At 33.4% G+C, this 20,099-nt stretch overlaps 2 protein-coding genes and 1 long non-coding RNA gene across 3 annotated transcripts; 2 read left to right on the top strand and 1 right to left on the bottom strand.

Annotated features, from left to right (window-relative positions):
• The first annotated feature begins 443 nt into the window (after window positions 1–443).
• Window positions 444–2,177, top strand: LOC129320514 (40S ribosomal protein S9-2-like). The gene is made up of 3 exons (XM_054966006.1): window positions 444–596; window positions 818–1,199; window positions 1,811–2,177. The coding sequence occupies exons 1-3, from the start codon at window positions 569–571 to the stop codon at window positions 1,992–1,994; spliced, it is 594 nt and encodes a 197-aa protein (XP_054821981.1). The 5' UTR covers window positions 444–568; the 3' UTR covers window positions 1,995–2,177.
• Window positions 2,178–6,191: 4,014 nt separating this feature from the next.
• On the top strand, window positions 6,192–7,444 carry LOC129319984 (pectinesterase 3-like). The gene is made up of 2 exons (XM_054965109.1): window positions 6,192–7,203; window positions 7,320–7,444. Exon 1 carries the CDS (start codon window positions 6,431–6,433, stop codon window positions 7,166–7,168), a length of 738 nt encoding a protein of 245 aa, XP_054821084.1. The 5' UTR covers window positions 6,192–6,430; the 3' UTR covers window positions 7,169–7,203; window positions 7,320–7,444.
• A 2,075-nt stretch (window positions 7,445–9,519) lies between these two features.
• LOC129319985 (uncharacterized) lies at window positions 9,520–19,971 on the bottom strand. The gene is made up of 3 exons (XR_008595574.1): window positions 19,954–19,971; window positions 10,224–10,421; window positions 9,520–9,889 (listed from the first exon to the last, which is right to left on the bottom strand). It is a non-coding gene; the product is annotated as an uncharacterized LOC129319985 (long non-coding RNA).
• Window positions 19,972–20,099: the final 128 nt, after the last annotated feature.

The following is a 20,099-nucleotide window of genomic DNA, read 5'->3' on the forward strand; positions in this document are numbered from 1 at the left end:
TTAGTTACCTGCTTCATTTCATTTTTTTTTTTAAATCTCACAAACAAAATGTAAAATTTTTTATAGCGGTGTATCATCCCATAAAAAAGTCACATGATTGGTTATTAACAAGTCACGCACATAAACACGCGTGAGGGAGACCACGATGGTTTGTGGCGTGGATGACTGTATGTGAGTTAAGACGAGAGAGAGAGTGGCATTATAGATTTCATTTAGTTCTTTGCTTCCCCCTCACCCCCTCCCCCTTTTTTTTTTCCAAAATCACACACACACACACACACATTTTTTGGTACAGCAAAATAACACTTATGCTTTCATTCAATGGAGATTTGGAGATGCGCATTTTTTCGGGCCAGCATGGCCATTTATTTGGAACAGCCCAACCACATGGGCTTTTTTTAATTTCTCCACTTTTTGTTATTTACAACACGGGCTTTCAATTCGGCCTGATTCGAGTTAGGGTTTTAGGTCAGTTATATTAGCCACAATGCAACGAAGCAAAGTTCTTGATCCTCATTTCTCTGTAACAGAGAGCAAGGGAAGGTGACGGCTCCGCCATTCAAGAGCCATGGTGCACGTCTCATTTTACCGCAATTGTAAGTCTGCCTCAATTTGTTTTCTCTTTCTCTGTATTTACTGTCCTGATCTATCGGGTTAACCTGCGGTGATTTGATTTCTGGCTGCTGAGCTTTTTGTGATAATGTCGAAATCACTTGGACCATCTTTTCGTGCATTCACCTGTTCATCTCATATCATTATAGAAGATGTCTGGGCTCTCTTCATAGTCTAAATCATAACACTGATTTTTTGTAAATAGATGGGAAGACTTTTAAGAAGCCTCGCCGTCCATACGAGAAGGAACGGTTGGATGCTGAGCTGAGGCTCGTGGGAGAGTATGGACTCCGCTGCAAGAGAGAGTTGTGGAGGGTTCAGTACGCTCTGAGCCGTATCCGTAATAATGCTAGAATGCTTTTGACCCTCGATGAGAAGAACCCACGTCGGATCTTTGAGGGCGAAGCTCTTCTTCGAAGGATGTTTCGTTATGGGCTTCTAGACGAAAGCCAGAACAAGCTTGATTATGTTTTGGCCTTGACCGTGGAGAACTTTCTTGAGCGTCGCCTGCAAACTCTTGTCTTCAAATCTGGGATGGCAAAGTCCATTCACCATGCTAGGGTGCTTATAAGGCAAAGGCATATCAGGTTATCTTTTTCACCTCTTATTCTTTGTTCTAATAAAAAAAACAAAAGTGAAGTTGAGTCCTTATGATTATCAGCGATCCATGATTGTGATTATGGTGCTAATATAATTCTTAGTTGGAGATCCTAATCTTTGAGACTATACAATACCCTTTACCCTATGTGCTTTACTGGCCACTTTAGAGGATTTTGGCTAGCATGATATTGGTTTTATTCAAATAAATTGGAAGTTGGATAGCTGTGTCATTGTCGTGGGGCAGGAGAAATTAGTTATGATATTCTTTTGTATTAGTCAGTTCATGAAATTTGGTGGTGCATGCATCTTATGAATTGTACATTGACGCTTGACAATTTAAGGATAATGGGAAAAAAAAATTGAAGAACGAGCTCCAAAAGGATAACCCTTTTTCTGAAAAGAAAAGGATGTAGTGCTAGGAAAACGGTTGCTTTCACCAAATAATACCATGTTCAAGATGGTGGTCTCTATCAAATTTCTACCATCTGTACACTCGCGACACTTGAGTAAATGTATTAGAGAAGTTTGTTCCCCCCCCCTCTCCCAAGGGACTAATTCCTGAAGAAACTGCTTGTTGGTGTATTTTACGACCTGGCAGGGTTGGAAGGCAGGTGGTGAACATCCCATCGTTCATGGTAAGAGTTGATTCACAGAAGCATATTGACTTTTCACTAACAAGTCCGTTTGGTGGCGGGCGTCCTGGAAGGGTGAAGAGAAAGAACCAAAGAGCTGCTGCTAAGAAGGCTGCTGGTGGAGATGGCGATGAGGAGGACGAGGATTAGATTATGGATCTTCTAGCTTTTTCATATTTTGTCATCCTTTATTTGCGACTGTAGCTGAGATAGTTTTGCTTCCATGGTTCAGTTTTATACCTTGTTCATCTTGTTTCCTGGGGACAAGCTAATGCCTGAGCTTACATTATTGCGGAACGACATCTATTTGAAAAGATCAATTTTGCTTGGAAATTTGTTGCCATCCATGTTTTAATCTTACTGCCCTCACCTTCCATCAGTAGACCAGAAGTATCTCTTACCCAGTAACCGGAGTCTAACCTCCTTTCCTTTGTTGTTCATTTATTCCTTCCGATGCGATGATCAGTGTTTTTCTTTCTGTGTTTTTTTTTTAAGTTGGCCAGATTCCAATGATCATGGTCAAGTCTTGATTTTAGGAGGGTATGTGCCCTACACTTGGGCTCTCTCGTCAAAGCCATCCACGAGTATTTGTTCAGCTTGTTGATCCCCCAAATTTGCTTCTGGAGCAGCACTTTTTTAAACACGAGCATTCGCTTTTGTTTTTTTTGGGAACAAAACACGAGCATTGTTAACAAGGTCCGGGAAGATATAATTGCATTGCCAGTAATGATATATTGGGCTGCGAACTATGTTGGGGCAGGGAGAGTCCAATTGGAGGAAGCTTAAAAGTAATTTTTTGATTAGTTAAAATAAATAATGTTAATTGTAGTTTTGGCTTTAGCAATCATTCTGGAATCATAAGGCTATAAGGCGCGGGGTGTCTCCACTTTTCTACCGTTATCTCCATTTGGATGGAAAAAAAAAGTTGAAGGGAAAAAAATAAAATAAAAGGAATAAGATGGAAAGAGAAGAAAAATGGAGGGAAAAATATCATCACCCTTTCCATGTGAATGGACAGCAGAAAATTAGGGGAAAAGAAAATGAATAAATATCATAATAATTATAATGTCTTTATATTAAAATATATCATGTTTCATATAGTTATATTTACAATATAAATTGAAAGCTGAAATTATATTAAAATTAGCATAATCAAATTAATTTAAGATCAAATTATTTTTTAAAAATGTATTTTTATGTTATATTTTAAAATCAAAGAATTTAGTAAAAAATATGTTATTTTCACATTTTAAAATTAAAAGTGGGCACTGATAAAAAAAAACATGGTACTTATAGGGACAAAATCTTCAACATATTAATAATAAAATATTATAAACACTATGGTCAATTCGTCAACAATCATGAGCATCATGACAAAATATATGTATTCATTGAATAAAAAGGACCAACATGTCCCATATATTAGACTCTGAAACTGATTTATTATTTACCAGGGACTTCAAAAAATTAATATATCACAATATACTAATAAAAAGATTATACATGGCCAGGCTGGGCACAAAAAGAAATGAAAGATCAAGGACGTGAGAGATTTCTCAGCGCTCAAGATAAGACAACAACAACAACAACGATTGGATGAATTTATTTGCAGTTGAAGCCGATGAAAAAATTTTCTACATTGAGCTTATTTGTTGTCGGTGTTATCATATGATAGGACTGGATTGTTTCCCCATGCTGTGGGCATCAGTTTCGCATTAATGGTGTATTTAGTTGGGGGAATTTTTTTTTTTTTTTTGTGGGAGGATGCCCCCTTCCCTCTCATTTGATTGAAAAATTTGACCGATTTTTTAAAGGGGAGCCGAATCTTGTGATTAATTTGTCTTGATATATTTCTCTGTTATTTCATAAATGCCAACGGTAGTCATGCTTCATTTTGCTTTTTCATTGTTGCTGAACTTGTCTCGTAGGGCATTTTCCTATTGTTCCCATACCTGTCTCTCTGCTGAACCTCTTATTTTATTTTATTGGTTTTTTTTTTTGGGTCAAGCAGTGTCTTTGCTGAATATTGCGTCGTAATGGAGACCATCATAAACCAGTTATCAAAGGGAATAACTTTCCTCACAATAATACCATTAATGGGAGGTTAGAATAGAGTACATCTCGAGGAATCAAAACAATGGGGCATATGGATTAGCAATAGAACGTTTCCTCTTTTTTAGATAGTGCCTCTCCTCACATTAGGGCCTTTGTTCAGCATTGACTGTATGGGATCTCAATACCCCCTCTCTTGTCAGAATTAATTTATGGGCTTAGCCTCTCCTTTACCCAAAACAAAAAGAAAAAAGAAAAAAACCATCAATGGCGCGGCTAAGTAACTTTTATTGTCTACCGTAGCCTGGGGAAGAAGATTGCTAAAGGCTAAAATTTCGAAGTGTTGACTTGGTGCTGTCCGTTTCAAGAATGATGATATTATTTTATTGTTATTGTTACATTACTCAAACAAGTCTCCTAATATTATTTTAAAAAATCCCATCATCGATCCTGTATTTTTATTGACTTTTATTTTTAATCATTATAATTTTTTGTAAATATTTTTAATTTTTATAATTTTAAAAAGATTGAGTGACATTAATTTTTTAAGTCTCTAAAGCTTTAATTTTTTTAGTATTTTTAATCCACTGAAAATATTTAAAAAATTATAAAAACTAAAATTAAAATTTAATAAAATTATAGGGACTAAAAATTATATTTTTTTATTATTTTATTATATATTTAAAAGAGTTAAAAATTATTGTTATTATTATATTATTCAAACAAGAGAGAACTTAAAAAAATAAAAAATTATATATAAGAATATAACAATATATTTTTATGATTCTATTTATAGACACTTGTTAATTTTTAATACTTCTCTTTACATTTTTTTATTTATTAAATACTTTAAATAAAAATATTAATAATAAAATTTAAGAACATATATTAAAAGTAATAATGTAAACTTGTTAAATTTTAAAATAAAGTTAATAAAATTTAATTTTTTTATTTTAATAAAATATATTAAAAATAAATTATAAATAAAATTAGAGAAATATTTGTATCACTTTTTTTCTGTTTCTCTCAATTAAATTAAATAAAAATTAAATAAGGTAACATAAAACTCTTTTCCTTTCCTTTTTCTTTCTTCCTCTCCTTTTGTCAAACCAAACGCAGCTCAGGACAATGACAACGTGCCCGTTTGGTTAGGCTTCAAAATCGATTTTTGTGCCTAAAATTGATTTTTAAATGAAATTACCCAAACGGCTGAAAAAGAACAAAAATCGATTCTGACGTATTACGCGCGTTTTTTCGGAAGCTGATGGAATGAGCTTTTACCAGAAGTTAATCAAAAAATGTTGGAGAAAATTACAAAAGAAGACCCACAAAAAAATTACAAATAAAGCACATAATTTAATAAAAATAAAATTAAACTCTCTTCCCTTCTCTCCTTTTTTTCCTTAATAAAATTTAAATTTTGTATTCTCAAAAAATTAATGTTTGATATTTAAGAATTAAATTATATAGTAATTTATATAATTAAAATTGATTCTGATTAAATTATTCAAATATTTTTAATTCTGTTAAAATTAATTTAAAAAAAAAGTATCCAAACATATTGCGTTATAACATAATTAATTATGATTAAAATCTATCACTTAATCAATTATTTTCATAATCTATTATACCCAACTGAAATCCAAACGGACCCAACAACGGACAGCACGGGTGGCCCCTACTTAGGACACCAACGACAAAATAAAATATAGTAGTTTATTTATACCAGAGGCTATAAAAAATCTCACTAATTATTTTTTGTTCGAATGGAAAAATCTCACTAATTTAATAAACGAAACCAATCTACGGCAAAATCTAAAACTTCTAACAACCTATTTGGAATATCATATTAATCAATTTTGAGATTCAAATAATTAATTTTTAAAAAAATGGCCAAAGAGTAAACAATGTTAATAATTAATTATTAAGTCACAGTTACGTTTTAAAATAAATTATAAAAATTATTTATAAATTTAATTTTACTGTTAAATAATATATTTTACTTCTTAACTAAAGTTTAATAAATTTAATAACATTAAATACAACTTCATTAATAATTTAATTTTAAAAATTATTATCTTTTATATAATTAAAATTAATTTTAATATTTAAACAGATTACGTTATAATATAATTAATTATAATTAAAATTAATTATATTAATTAATTATTTTTATAATTAATTATAACAAACTTAAATTCAAACAAATACTAAAACTATTATCTAATTTTGTAGTATTAAATTAGTAAGAGTCGGTGACCAAAAAGAAAACTGAGAAAGACTGCTTGACTCAGAAAACGGATTATGACTGCCGGAAAAAAACAGGAGGAGGAAAGCAACGCGGCTTCAACTTCCAAGTTCCCACTTCCCATTTTCCAACACCGTTGGCACTTTGGGAAAGTAGGAATGAAATGAAACCTTCAAACACTCCATCCACGACTTTCCTCTTACGGGCTTCAAAAATAATGAAATAAATAAACAACAAACATCCTACAGCAAACGCTTCATCTTCTTCCTTCTTCCCAGACCCAACCATGGATTCCTTAAAATTCTTCCATGGCTATGGCAAAGTAGGTGATCACCTCGAAGATCAGTCTTCTGTCCCTGCATCTCCCAAGCGCAATACCCTTGTCGCCGCCGTTTCTGTTTTGGCCATCCTCTTCCTCACTCTCACCATCGGAGTCACGCTCGGAGCTCTCATGCACTCATCCGATTCCGGACCACCGGAATCCCGATCGGCCCCTTCCGCCGTCAACACCGACATCGCCTCCTCCATCAGAACCGTCTGCAACGTCACGCACTTCCCGGCCTCCTGCTGCTCCAGTATTTCCTCCCTCACCGCTTCCCTCCAAAACCCTAACGACCCCGAATCCATTCTCAAGCTGTCTCTCCGTGTTTCCCACGACGAGCTTTCTAACCTGTCGTCCTCCCTCAGAAGCTTGGCTTCGACCTCGAACGCGTTGGCTCTCTCTGATTGTAAGGATCAGATCGATGACGCGCTGAGTCGACTCAACGACTCGGTGTTGGCGATGGATGTGGCTCCCGGCGACAAGGCGTTGACGGATGCGAAGATCAACGACATACAGACGTGGATCAGCGCGGCGTTGACGGATCAGGAAACGTGTTTGGATGGATTGGAGGAGACGGAGTCGGCGGAGCTGGGGGAGGTGAAGGGGAAGATGCAGAGGTCGAGGGAGTACACAAGCAACAGCTTAGCCATCGCTGCAAATATTCGCATCTTGCTGCAACGCTTCAATGTGCGCCTCCATTGAAAATTCTGTTGATAGAGCTTAAACAACACATAATGGTAACGTAATTGCGCTCTATATGTGAATTGTAGATTCTATTTTACTTCTGCATTCTAAATGGTCTCTATTATTGTCATATGAATATATATATATCAAAAACTTTTTTTTGGTACAGAAAATTTCTTCTTTTCTTGCGGCACCTCAACCATTTTGTGCGCAATCTAATGATGTCCCAGGGAAAATTGTCAATGGATGTTTTGTGTTGAATATGAATTCATGTAACTCTTATGTATGATTTAATACTGAATGTGATCCTTAAACAAACTCCCCCCCCCCCAAAAAAAAAAGATCCCATGCGACACTGTTTTATTAATTTGGTTATTATTTTTTGGTTGGGGGGGGGGGTTTGTTAGTTTTACATCTAACCTTGTCGTTACCTACGTATACAAATATGTCTAACACCATTTGGACGAAATTATTGACGAATTTAAAAATAGAAATGGAAAAGGAGATACAAGCCTGCAAGTAACCCATTTTTTTAAGACAGTCAAAGGCCACGCAAGCAACAAAAGATTAGGGATAAGTGGCCTGACTGAGTAAAGCCACTTCAAAATTTGGCGAGACATAAAGCCATTTTTGTGCCCAAATTGGTGGTCAACAACTCCTTCAATACCACCCTATTCATTTGACGGCCAAAAAACCAAAATAAGTACCATCCTATTTATTTGTTCTTTATATGTTTGGGACTTCGGAGGAAGGCGCATCCCATTTAACTTCATGATTTTCGGCCAAGAATGAATGTTATAGATTTTACGATATTAGTTAGTAATAATAAGGTAATAATTAGGGTTTATCGATTACCTAAGGTTAGGGTGGTCTGTGATGGTTTGGGTGAGAGTTAAAGATTCAAACCTTTTTCAGATTTAAAAAAAAATTACAAATTACATTAGTTTCTCAGCATTTTGATTAAGTTACATGGATGTTGGTAGGAAAAAAAGTTGCATGGATGAGTTTTTGTTTTAAAACTTTTTTTTTAAATGTATCAACTAATTTTTAGGAGCTGCATTAGCCCTAATTAATTCTGATCATTTGGAGCCAAACTTGTCAGTATAAGGCTTTTTCAATGGCGACATTGTCTGTATAAAAGTAATGTTGGATTTCTACAACGTTTTTATGGATGTTATAAAAATAACTAGTATGTCTGCCTGCTGTGCAAGGAGCCTAAAATAAATCATGTAACATTAGGCCGAATGATTTTTTTCAATTTCAACTTTTATAGACATGTGGATATGGATTATATTTCATATACGCGAATTATTTTTTTCAATTGATCTGAAATTTGTTGGCCAAGAAAATTGATTTGAAATTTAGTTTTTTTTTTTTAATTTGCAAGAAGAAAAAGTATACCTAGACTACCATGATAAGCCATACCTGTTCGGGCAATCTGTGACTTCTAGTCGCTTCGGCATGAAGGAGCTCCATTGAAAAGGCAAGAAAATAATTACATTTCAAAATAAATACTCATATTATATACGAAAAACTAACTCGTTAAAAATAACTCAAATGAGAACCAAGTACAATTTTTAAACAAAAGAATAATATAAAATTTTCTCAAACTTTTAGATACTCCCTTCGTTTAAAAATATATGACATTTTTAATCGAATCTCACTCCCAAATAAAATAGTTACTTACTTTTAAATTAATCATATCTTTTCATATTTACCCCTAATAAACACCCTATAATAAATATAAAGTCATTATCAATAGGGCACTTTTAAAAAATGCAATGATTACATCTAAAAAGACTAAAAATGCTTTACATTTTTAAACAGAGTAAGTATGTTAATTAATTTACTAGATGAAAAATTTTCAGATCATATGATCATAGCCGAGGAGGTAGAAGTTATAAGGGAAAATAACAATAAAATTTTTCTAAAATGTATAAATAATAATTTGGTGCCTCAAAATGTTATAATTTTCTTGAAATCTATAGAAATTTTTTTATTATTAATAAATTATCAAATTATCCTTGTTGAGAATAAATGATTAATAAGTTTTGTTTAAATATTCACAACAATGCAATAGCAAATGAGAAATTAATATGCAAAATTGTGATTTGCTGTTGTATTGTTGTGAATATAAAAGTGAAAGTTGTGAATATTTAAATAAAATTTGTGAATCACTTATCTTCAACAAGAATAATTTAATAATTTATATAAATTCATTAATGATAAAAAGGTCTATAAAAACTTTAGAAGAATTATGATATTTTGAAAAACTAAATTATCATTTATATATTTAAAAAAAATTATTATCATTTTTTCAAGTTATAATTTCAATTTCCCTGGATACATTAAAGCAGAAAAGAGATTAATTCCCCATAAATGGCACAGAGTTGTTCATTTCACACATTGAACCAAGCATATGGCAGGTCGGTAGCATTTCAACGACAAGATATCACATACTAGATATGTTTGATACAGTAAATATATAGTGGTCGAAGCCCACCAACATAGGGTACGCAACAGAGAAGAGAAAAAGCTAAGAGGTAGGTGATAGGGCCTAGACTCTAGAGGCTTCATTATTTGTCAATGTTGCAACAATCTTCTAAGAGTCTCCTCGTCTATATCCCTTATGTCACCGGAATCCATCAGCTCTATTAGCCTTTCACTGAGCTCTTCCACCTCGTTTTGTAGCTTCTTGATGTGACTGCAAGTTTCTTTCAAGATCTTCGACACTGATACCTGCACCACATACCCACAAACTCCTGTTTTATTAATGGCGGATTTTCCTGTTATAGAATAAACTTCTAGAGGAGCGATCGTTTACATGGTTTAGAAGTTCTACCTATAACCAAAAAAATCGAGGGCAACATTCTTGTCACCCCGTTATTCATAAGTAAATGATCCTTAAAATCATCAGGAGTGAACGGGCCCATGCTTTGTTCACAACTGAAATACGAGGAACTTTCACAAGAAAAAGTGAATTGATCTTGAGTTGCAGTGTTCTTTGATTAAAAAAAGCTACAGTTATGGTTGCAGCAGAATAAATGTTGATACGTCTTAGCAAATATCATACCCTTGAGTCAGTCCTTCGGTTCTGGCGTGGCAGAAGTGCTTGTAACCTTGACACAAGATCATCAATCTCATTCTCGTTCAAGTTTGAAGCTCCGCAGCTCTTTTGGCCTGACATGGCTCAAAGTTCTAGTTCTGGTGCTCTCAAGCTTCAGCCTTTTTGCTTCCACTGTGTTGTAGGAGCAACTTTCACTGATAAAAGCTGCTTAAATAGACAAGAGGGGGTGAGAGATTGTTTCAGTATCAAGTTTCGTGAAGACACAAATTAGTTAGAACAAGACAACTCCTTACAAACATTAACAATTTTAATTGTTTTGATTAGGCCCCATCGTCACAAATTTCTGCCTTTACATGGCCCCACAACAACGTAGGATTTTAAAGCCATATAAAGCCATGACCTTAACTTATTTCTGATACATTTATCAGGGAAGGACAACCTTAATATTTTGGATGTGAATTAATCTCTAAGAAGCTTAAATTACAGACGCAAACAGGACACCAAATGACACCCTCTTGTTTGTTTTGCGAGAAAATTAAGGTTGGGGGACGCAAGGCGCATGCCTTGTCTATTTGATTGCTTGCTGTTCAATGTTCCTTTGGAGAATTCATGTCCGTTGGTTCTGCTATATATTATCTTTTTGGATGTGGAGCAATTATTGGTTAAGCCATCAAAATCTGTTCCAATCTAGAGGGCAACAACTGATATTAAAAAATTCATGTCATTGATGGACAAACGATTAAATGATTAATGGCCCACGTTTGAAGTGTAAACTATTGCAACTTCAATAACCTTTTCCTTCTTGAGCTTTAAATATTTTCACTAATTTCGGCCAAAATTCCAAATTTTAAGTGACTAGCTAATTATTTTCAAGGCAATCTTAAACTTTAGGACTGGTGGGTAAAGGGGGCGAAAAATTGAAGAGCATGTCAGCAGATACCGAGACAGAGAACAAGCAAGACAAATCATTAACACTGAAAACAACATGCATATACAGTACAATAATCTCATTGAGAAGACGTTCTTTAAATCATTTATTTGAATAAATTCTGCATTGTTCGCAAGCACCACTTTGGTGGCTTTGGCAAGTCTTTGCTAATTAAAATCCAAAAGTCCAAATGAGGCTAAAGTAGTTTGTGCTAATTCTACCAGACTGCTCCAATTTCCAGCTCACTTTCTTTTATTCATTTTTATCATTTTCCAAAGAGTAGAGCTTGATGTGACGAACCATGCACCAGAACATGAATGACTAAACTACACAGACATGTGCATGAAGGCGAGCAGCAAGAAGATATGCTACTGGTCACGGAGGGACGAAGGAAATGGCAGGGACAAGACCAAATAAGTGAGCCTTTGGCGTTATTCACCAAACCTCATAATTGTTTGCCCCTGACTTTGCGGTAGCAATAAGTAAACTATTGTCTGATACAGAAGATGTAGCCACAGTGGTTCCATGTGGCGTTTCAAGATTGGACAAGCAGGATGGATATGTCATCCCATAGCCTCCGATGTGAACACTCTCCAGAAATATTTAAGTGGCCCTCGATGTCTTTGTATTTTGAGACACAGCCCAGCCCCCTGAGTTCTCTTTACCATCCTTTTTCGGTGATGTTAAGTTGACTAAGAACTCATAGCATGAACATGAATTAACTCAATGAGCAAAGTAAAATTCAGGGTTTCATAGTCAATCATACTGCACAGATTTGAATCCCCCTATTAGATACTAGGAGCTTGTGTCGGCAAATACTCTAAGATACGGATGTCTCTCCTTTATTAATTGTGAATCTGTAACTTCTAGTGCAGATATCAAGCAAGATATTGATATTTCATGCACAAAGTCAAGGTGGATCTCGAAGGTTCTGATTTCCACTAGCAGCCGCGGATGCTAGAGCCGCGTCTTTTAGTGATCAATTATCAAAAGGGGACGAGAGAGAGAGAGAGAAGCTATAGCAGTTTGTATAGGACAATTTTCATATATCCATGTCCTACACTGTTTGAAGATTCAAGGCCCAGTCTTGCTTCTAATCTTCACGTTGCTCATCTACACAAGTTGGAACGACTGTCAAATCCTATAACCAATATAGGAACATGCACGCTGCTTCTAGGCATGAACTTAATGGTAAAAATTCATGAAACATTTTAGAAACACCATCAGATCCCCATACATCTGCTGATATGAATAACTTGGGAAAAGACTTGCTGTCTTCAGTACCCCATATTAGCAACAGTAAGAGAATGTAGAGCATGAGAATCAATAGTGAATGCAACTTTCATAGAGAGATAGCTTGAGTGACCATTAAACATGAAGGCCTTGCACATGAGTGTTTTCCATGTCTCTCTCTCTCTCTCTCATTTTTTTTTTTGGCTATAGGGTGAGATAATTCTTAGTTCCGAAATAATAGGAGCTAAACATAATGCAAAAGCTATAGGACCTTGTTCTGGTAACCAAAGGTTCGATTAAGAAAAGACTGTGACATGTAATGGAGCTTCTAGCTTGATGCTTATAACCAAAATAATTAATGAGCTAGCTTTTCTTGTTCTTCTATCAAGTGGTCCTTTATGTTTGATGATAGTAACATGATGATACCAACCCGTGATGAATTCGAAGTCTGCTTTGTTCAAGGAAAACGAACGGTTTTATTGTTCTCCACTCTCCACTTCCAAAAGCAATCATCGGAAGACATTTTTCCTTGTTTAACTGTCATTTTCTGAGAAGGAGGACTTTTCAAAGGTTCCCAATAATTAGTAACGCGATCAACATCAAATCCCATATTTCAACCATATCTTCCTGCCTGCTAAATATTTCAGCATTTTATTAACTGTCATCTTCAACTATTTAAAACTTCACCTTCTCTTGGAAAGAAGGCTTCTGCTGTCAAATATCCAAGCCAGTGGCAAAATAACGCACTTGAAAAAAGAACTACCCCCTTCAATTTCTGTGTCAAATTTTTCCCAGCACCTTCATCAGTTTTCACTTTGAGTGTCTAATCCTCATCCATGAAGGTAGAGCTGTTGACCGCTATCAGTGGTTAGCTGTCTTTCTTATGAACATGTGATCATTTCAAAATGAGATTCAAAGAGGGATTTGCCAAATATAAATATATTTTTCTACGAATTTGATCCAGACAGCATCAATTACCTCCAGTATCTATGACAAAAGATGAACATAACAGTTCAATTGCTTCCCTGCAGCGACGTTATTGTGATAAGGAATCTGATACATTACTTATACAGCATGAGAGTTCAATTTAGCATTGACACGGTTAAAGAAAGCATTTAGTCAACAACTCCGAAACTAAAATCGGCGACTCGTTGACAGAATGAAGTGGAATCATTCATCAAGGTAAGAGAGTGCTAAGAAGAGGGCAGGCTTCAACCGACTCCATGCAGCCAGAGTCTGGGTCTGAGGTGACTGAGAAATGGAAAATTTGAACGGAGCACCAAGGGTGTCTTAGACTATACGCGACTCAGTAAAAACATGTTCCGTTACTTATTACTGCTGTGAGAAGTTATCACTCAAGACCACTCACACAATTTAGTATCAAACAAGAATAAAAAAAATTTCTGAAGCAGCATTGCAAGGTAAAATGAGTGATTCCAAAATAATTTTAGATGAAAAAAAAAAAGATTGTAACACCTTTATTTTTCTTTTTTAAAAAGACTTATAAACTAGCAAATGATTTTTTATAAAATATAAATGGTTATTTGTTTATTAATGATTGATTACTTGTTAAAATATAGTTTACGCTTGTCCCTTCTCATAAGGTCACAATCAAATTTTTTCATATTCTTAAACTTATCAATTAGCGAATAACTTTTTATTAAATACAAATGCGTACTTGTTAATTAATAAATAACTACTTATTAAAACATGATCTATGGTTGTCCTTCCCTACAAGCTACAACCAAGCTCTTTTCAAATTCTTAAATTTATCAATTAGTGAATGACTTTTTGTTAAATATAAATGGGTTGTTGTTAATCAACAAATGGTTACTTATTGAAATATGATTTACACTTGTCCTTTTCCACAATTAAATTCTTCCATATTCTTTTATTTTTTTGCCAAAAAAGATAGTCCATTTTAATTCTTCCATATTCTTGAACTTGTCAATCAGTGAATGACTTTTTGTTAAATATAAATGGGTACTTATTAATTAACGAACGATTACTTGTTAAAACATGATATACACTTGTTCATTCTCACAACGAAGCTCTTTTCATATTTTTAAACTTATCAATTAACAAATGACTTATTATTAAATACAAATTAATTTTTGTTAATTAACAAATAATTACTTGCTAAAATATGATTTACAATTTGTCCCACCCCCAATCAAGCTTTTTCAAATTTTTTTTAACAAAGCTTTTTCTAATTCTTAAACTTGTCAATTAGCAAATAACTTCTTGTTATAAATAGATGAATATTTGTTAATTAATGAATAATTACTTGTCAATTACAAAAAAATGTCAAGGATGTTATCATTTTTCCTATCTAAAATTACTTTCAAATCAATTCCTTAATGGTGTAATGATATTTTAAAATTTTTTAATCCTCTGGTGATATTAAATATTCTTATGATCCTTGAATGATACTTTTCTTACTATTTTTCTTTTACCTGCCAAAAACGATACTTTATTGTTCCGCATGAATGATTGTATAGTTTTTTATATATAGTTTTATATTATATTATCGGATCTTTAAAAACGAAATTAATAAATGTTTTTTCTGTAATATTATATAAACCTACGAATCACCAGGTACTTTAGTAGAATAATATTTCTTTGATAACAAAATTAAAGAAGTAGAATAATATTTCAATCGCCACGCTAATTTTCTATCATTCCGTTGCGTCTACTACATGTGAAATGATATGAATACGATCATTATCATATGAACTCTTGCAAAATTAAATATTAAATAGTTCCAAGCAGTTCAAGGTAGTTGTCAATTTTACATTTTATGTAAATGAAATATGAAAAACAAAATATATTGTTTATGAATTATGAATGTGAATATAATATGTTATAAATGTTACTATATAAGTATATTAATATCGAATATTGATATATACATGCATAAAGTCATTTCTTCACAGGAAAGCAACGGGAAATATTTCCTAGAAATTCAAAAGCCAGTGCAACATTTTGTTCGATTTTAATCTCCTTTACTGTTTTCTTCTCATGACATATGCTAACCATCATTTTTACGTCAGTTGTACTTGTTTGGTTTTCTATTAGCTAAAAATTAATTTGATGAAAGTTAATTGTTATAATGAAACTTATATTTAGATAATTTTTTAAAAAGTTAAGTTGATAAACTGAAAATTGTATGAATTATATATGGTAGAATGTACTTTTAAATGGATAATTATTAAAAAAAATTATTTTGTAATGATTTGTAAGTTTTGCTATGCAAATGTAATATATTAAAAATATTTAATAAATATAAAAAATTAAATAACATAAAATTTGATATGTTAAATATAAGAATAAAAAATATAAAATTTGATATGTTAAATTGTTCAAAATACATTAATACTGAAAATTAATATAATTATTTATTTATTTTATGATGTACAATTTGATCTCCAAGTGAATAGCACAAGTTAGAGATCTATTTAGAAGTCAAATACACAAAAGGATTGTTTTGACAAAATTTGTATAGATTTTTTATTGGTAACAAATTATACAATTATAGATACATTGATATAAAAGGGATGAATATAAATAAAGGGAAGAATTTTAACTAAAAATCAGGGGTGTTTTTTAATTGTTAGTAAATTTTAGAAAAATTTAAATTTTAATTTTAGTACAGTGAAACAATTTCAATAGTAAAAATATCAAAGTGCTATTCACTTATTAATTTTGTTCGAAATACAGAATCATTAGTTGTTAACTTTTTTACTTGTTAATTTATCAATAGGAGTTGTAAATTATATCAGTTTGTCAAAAAATAGTAATATCAATTATTAATTTACTAACTTTATTTATAAATTACAAGATCTATCAATAATTTACAACTGATGTTGATGCTTGTGATTGAACAACTGATGTTCAAATCTTATATGATTATTTACAGGTCAATTCATGTAATTTATAACTCATATTGATAAATTAACAAATGAAGTAAAAAATTTAACAACTAATAATTATGTATATTAGACAAAATTAACAAGTAAAAGATATTTTAGCTTTTTCACCGTTGAAATTATTTCATCTTCAATTCTTCTAAATTAAATTGAAGTTCTAAATTTTTTTGGAATCCACCAATAATTAAATCACATCTCTTATCTTTAGTTAAAATTCTCCATAAATATAGATACAGATAAATAGATATGTAAGCAAATATAAAATTATAAAATCTAGATGGCAAGACAAAATACTCTTCCCCATGTGGACGAAGGAGAAGCTGCTCTCTGATAGACATATGAATGATTGTGAGGAAAGATTCACAGTCCCAATTATACAGGGTAGAATGGGCAATATAAAATTAAGTATATATTTATTTATTAGGAAAACATAATGTTTGGTTCCTGTAGTTTTATAATGTTTTGCTTTTAGTTTGTATAATTTGTTTTCATTGTTATTAGTTCCTCTAGTTTTTGTCGTCCATAAATTTAGTCCCTCTTATCATTTAAGATGTTAATTTTGTTGAGGTATAATTAACACCATTAAATATTATGCTGAGGTGTTTAATTTTGTCCGGTTGGTACATGACTCAACATTTGTATTGAATAAAAAATAAAAAAAATAGACTAATTACATTGAGTTGGAATAAAAATAAGAACAAGTGTAATCGACCTCATTTGCGTGAAGACAGTTAGAGCACTCAACCAATAGACCCTTACAGTCGAAGCTGAGCTAATTGCTAAAGAGGTCATTAGAAAGAGCGAGCAAGTCGCTGGAACAGTGAAAGTGGATCCCACTATTCGACGGAGCTCCGTATTTCAGCCATTTTTGCTCACATTTTTTGCCCTAGTCGAAATCAAACAGAGGTTATGACCTTTATATTTTGTTTATAACATGTTCCAAATCGTGGACGTAGACTACGTTTTTTTCTATGTGCTTTCTAACTTTCATTCTTACAATCTCATTCTCATTCTCCCATTTTCCATTTATGAAGTCGCTTTTCTTCATTTCATTTCCATTATAGTTCAATATTTGGTGTATCACTGTCTTGGTTATTGTCAAATTTACTCCCTTGCTCTATTTTTGTGGTTGCTAATTTTTTTTGTCTCTATTTCTGGAAATAGCTTGCTGGTTTAAGTTTAAATATTAAGGTTTCATAATTTCTTGCAAGGTACAATATAGATATGGAGAATGAGATTTGTCACTAAACCGAAGGGGACGACCTTAGTGAAAGATGATAGCTAAAGGATAGAAGACAAGGTAGAAGACGACACAATCAGGTTCAAGAAGACGACTATTTGAAATGAGTTCGACATTCTAAATAATGGCTACTTAACTACTCAATTTTGGCGGTCTTTATTGCCCTACTCAATTCAATGTATCTTTTTTAAGTTCTTTATTACTCAGGTTTAGTCTATTCAGTTACTCTTGTGACTTGCCGTTATGAATCATCTTCTCCTTTGCCCTAGATGATAGATGAGAGAAACGAAGGACTAAATGTAATTAGTCTTTCTTTTTTTATTTTTTTTATTCAAAACAAATGCTGAGTCATGTGCTAATTGGACAAAACTAAACATTTTAGCATAATATTTAATAGTGTTAATTACACCTCAGCAAAATTAACATCGTTAGTGATAGGAGGGACTAACCTTATAGACGACAAAAACTATAGGAATTGATAACAACAAAAACAAACTGTGGGGACTAAAAGTAAAATATTATAAAATTATAAAGACCAAACATTATGATTTCCCTTATTTATTTCTCCCATTAAATACCCAACATCCCATCTTCAAATTAAAAAGCCTTTTCCAATAGCTTTTAGTGAATTTGCGTTTAAGGACTTCTTCAATAACATTTTACATCTTAAGAATGAAAAAGTGCTTTTTAAAAGTTAGATATGACTAATCTAAATGGCGCCTAATTGATCCCTTTAACATTCTTGTTTCAATTGGAGGGAGCACTTCTCATCCGGTGGCATTCATGTGGAGAGACCTACTCCTCAAAACTTGTTTTTTAAATGATGAGGTTAAAGAATGAATAGAACAGTGAAAGGAGTGGAGGGAAGTAAAGTGCAAAGGCAAGTACGGTGGAAGCAGGAGCAGAGGTTGGAGGAGTGCGGGGGAGCACATGTAGGTGGGCCACATATTATGATCCGTTCCTTTTCGCGGCGGTACAATTCGTACTTTGCCCTCTTGTCTCCAGCAAAGATTTCTTTATGATCTTACTCCCCTCATTACCCAACTACTGTTCACCCGCCCCATCTGCACCAACAACTCCTCACCCTACATCCCTTGACTGCTTCTCTTCTCTTCATGCTCTCGCCACTTCCCAATGCATCCTCGCTTTTGTGGTCTCCAACTCGTATCCTCCCATCTCTCTCATCCTCCAACAATAAACATTGTTTCATCATTAGCCCACTGGGCATTGGCAATGCTAATGTCACCTCAGCAGTTAAAATCCACATATTCTGCCAAGATGACCCCAAACCACCGCCCCCTCCCGCACATGCTTGTCTGAACATAAATTTTCAAATTTGCACACAATTGTTACGAGTATCTACGAATGGGTTATTGCCATTCATACGGTCTTGAACAAACTTTCACCTCCATGACGAGAAACACGAGACGGCAAGGATTAGCGACATGGGTGAATTATCCTTCTGGTGTACTTCTACAGAAGGTTAGATTTAGCTTTGAATTTTCTTTTCGCATGCCCTGATCCCATCCTCTCTTTCACAGGAGGGCATTCCAACTTGGTTTGTATATGATTGCTGCGCTGAAGCCCCAACAGCAGGATTATACATGACCGAGAAATTTACATGGCCAGCCGTTTGAAACCGCTTGAGTCAGCGACAAAACAACATACATCTAAAACAAACCGACCGTATGTCAAAACTTCATGTCAGGCTAAAATATGGCAGTTTCTCAGGAGATTGTTTTTGTGAATGCTGTTGAGTGCTAAAGCTCAATTCGTGATGTATCAGGTTGATGCTAACAGATTTATTGCAGCAACCCCGCTGTTAATTTCCCAAGATGGGCCTAGCTGTATGTCAAAGATTATTCAATGATTTGATTGTTGACAGAATAATGACATCCCTTGCATCAGATCTGAGCTGATGAAGCATATAATTTCGGGAAGTCATTGATGACTCAAATGGTTCCAGAAATTATGGGATGAGTCCTAATTATCATAATGATCATTTTTCAAATTTCACAAGCTAGATAACTAAAAAAGAGAAAACGATGGTTTGTCTATAAACCAGTGTTCATTATTCTACAAACACTCAGTAAGAAAATTCCTATATGATAACGTAAAACAAGAACAAAATGCCAGCAGCTCAACAACGTCCAAACGACCAAACCTCACCCAGCAATGGTGAAAGGATCTTTTAGCGGAGCAAGGGGACTTGCAGTCTCGTTTGGATTAAATAAACTTAACTGTCATTGACAGTATAATCTGATTGAATTTCTTCATGCTTGTTACATTAACATGTATGCTCAGATTTCTAAGCACGTTTATATTTCCAACAAGAAGTAAACCACACAACTTTCAATCCCTTCAGAAGGAAATAATAAGAAAAAAGAAGGCAAGATATTTTCATACATGAGGCTATCGAGATTCCAGCCTATTCCTACGTTCTTTTCTCTTTCTTTTTATTTTGTGAAAACACAAATATTGATACCTATATTTTCATCAGGTTTTGCTTTTAGTTTTTATAATTTTTTTTCGATGTTTTTAGTCCCTATAGG

Source organism: Prosopis cineraria, unplaced genomic scaffold (genome assembly GCF_029017545.1).
Source record: "Prosopis cineraria cultivar Desert tree isolate PC_DT_omini unplaced genomic scaffold, ASM2901754v1 PC9, whole genome shotgun sequence".
Lineage (NCBI taxonomy): Eukaryota > Viridiplantae > Streptophyta > Magnoliopsida > Fabales > Fabaceae > Prosopis > Prosopis cineraria.

Excerpts from the sequence above, each read along its gene's own strand:
- LOC129320514 (XM_054966006.1), top strand. The coding sequence starts at position 569 with ATGGTGCACGTCTCATTTTACCGCAATT. Across the intron at positions 597-817 it reads CGTCTCATTTTACCGCAATT|ATGGGAAGACTTTTAAGAAG; the intron begins GTAAGTCTGCCT and ends TTTTGTAAATAG. Across the intron at positions 1,200-1,810 it reads ATAAGGCAAAGGCATATCAG|GGTTGGAAGGCAGGTGGTGA; the intron begins GTTATCTTTTTC and ends ACGACCTGGCAG.
- LOC129319984 (XM_054965109.1), top strand. The coding sequence starts at position 6,431 with ATGGATTCCTTAAAATTCTTCCATGGCTATGGCAAAGTAGGTGATCAC.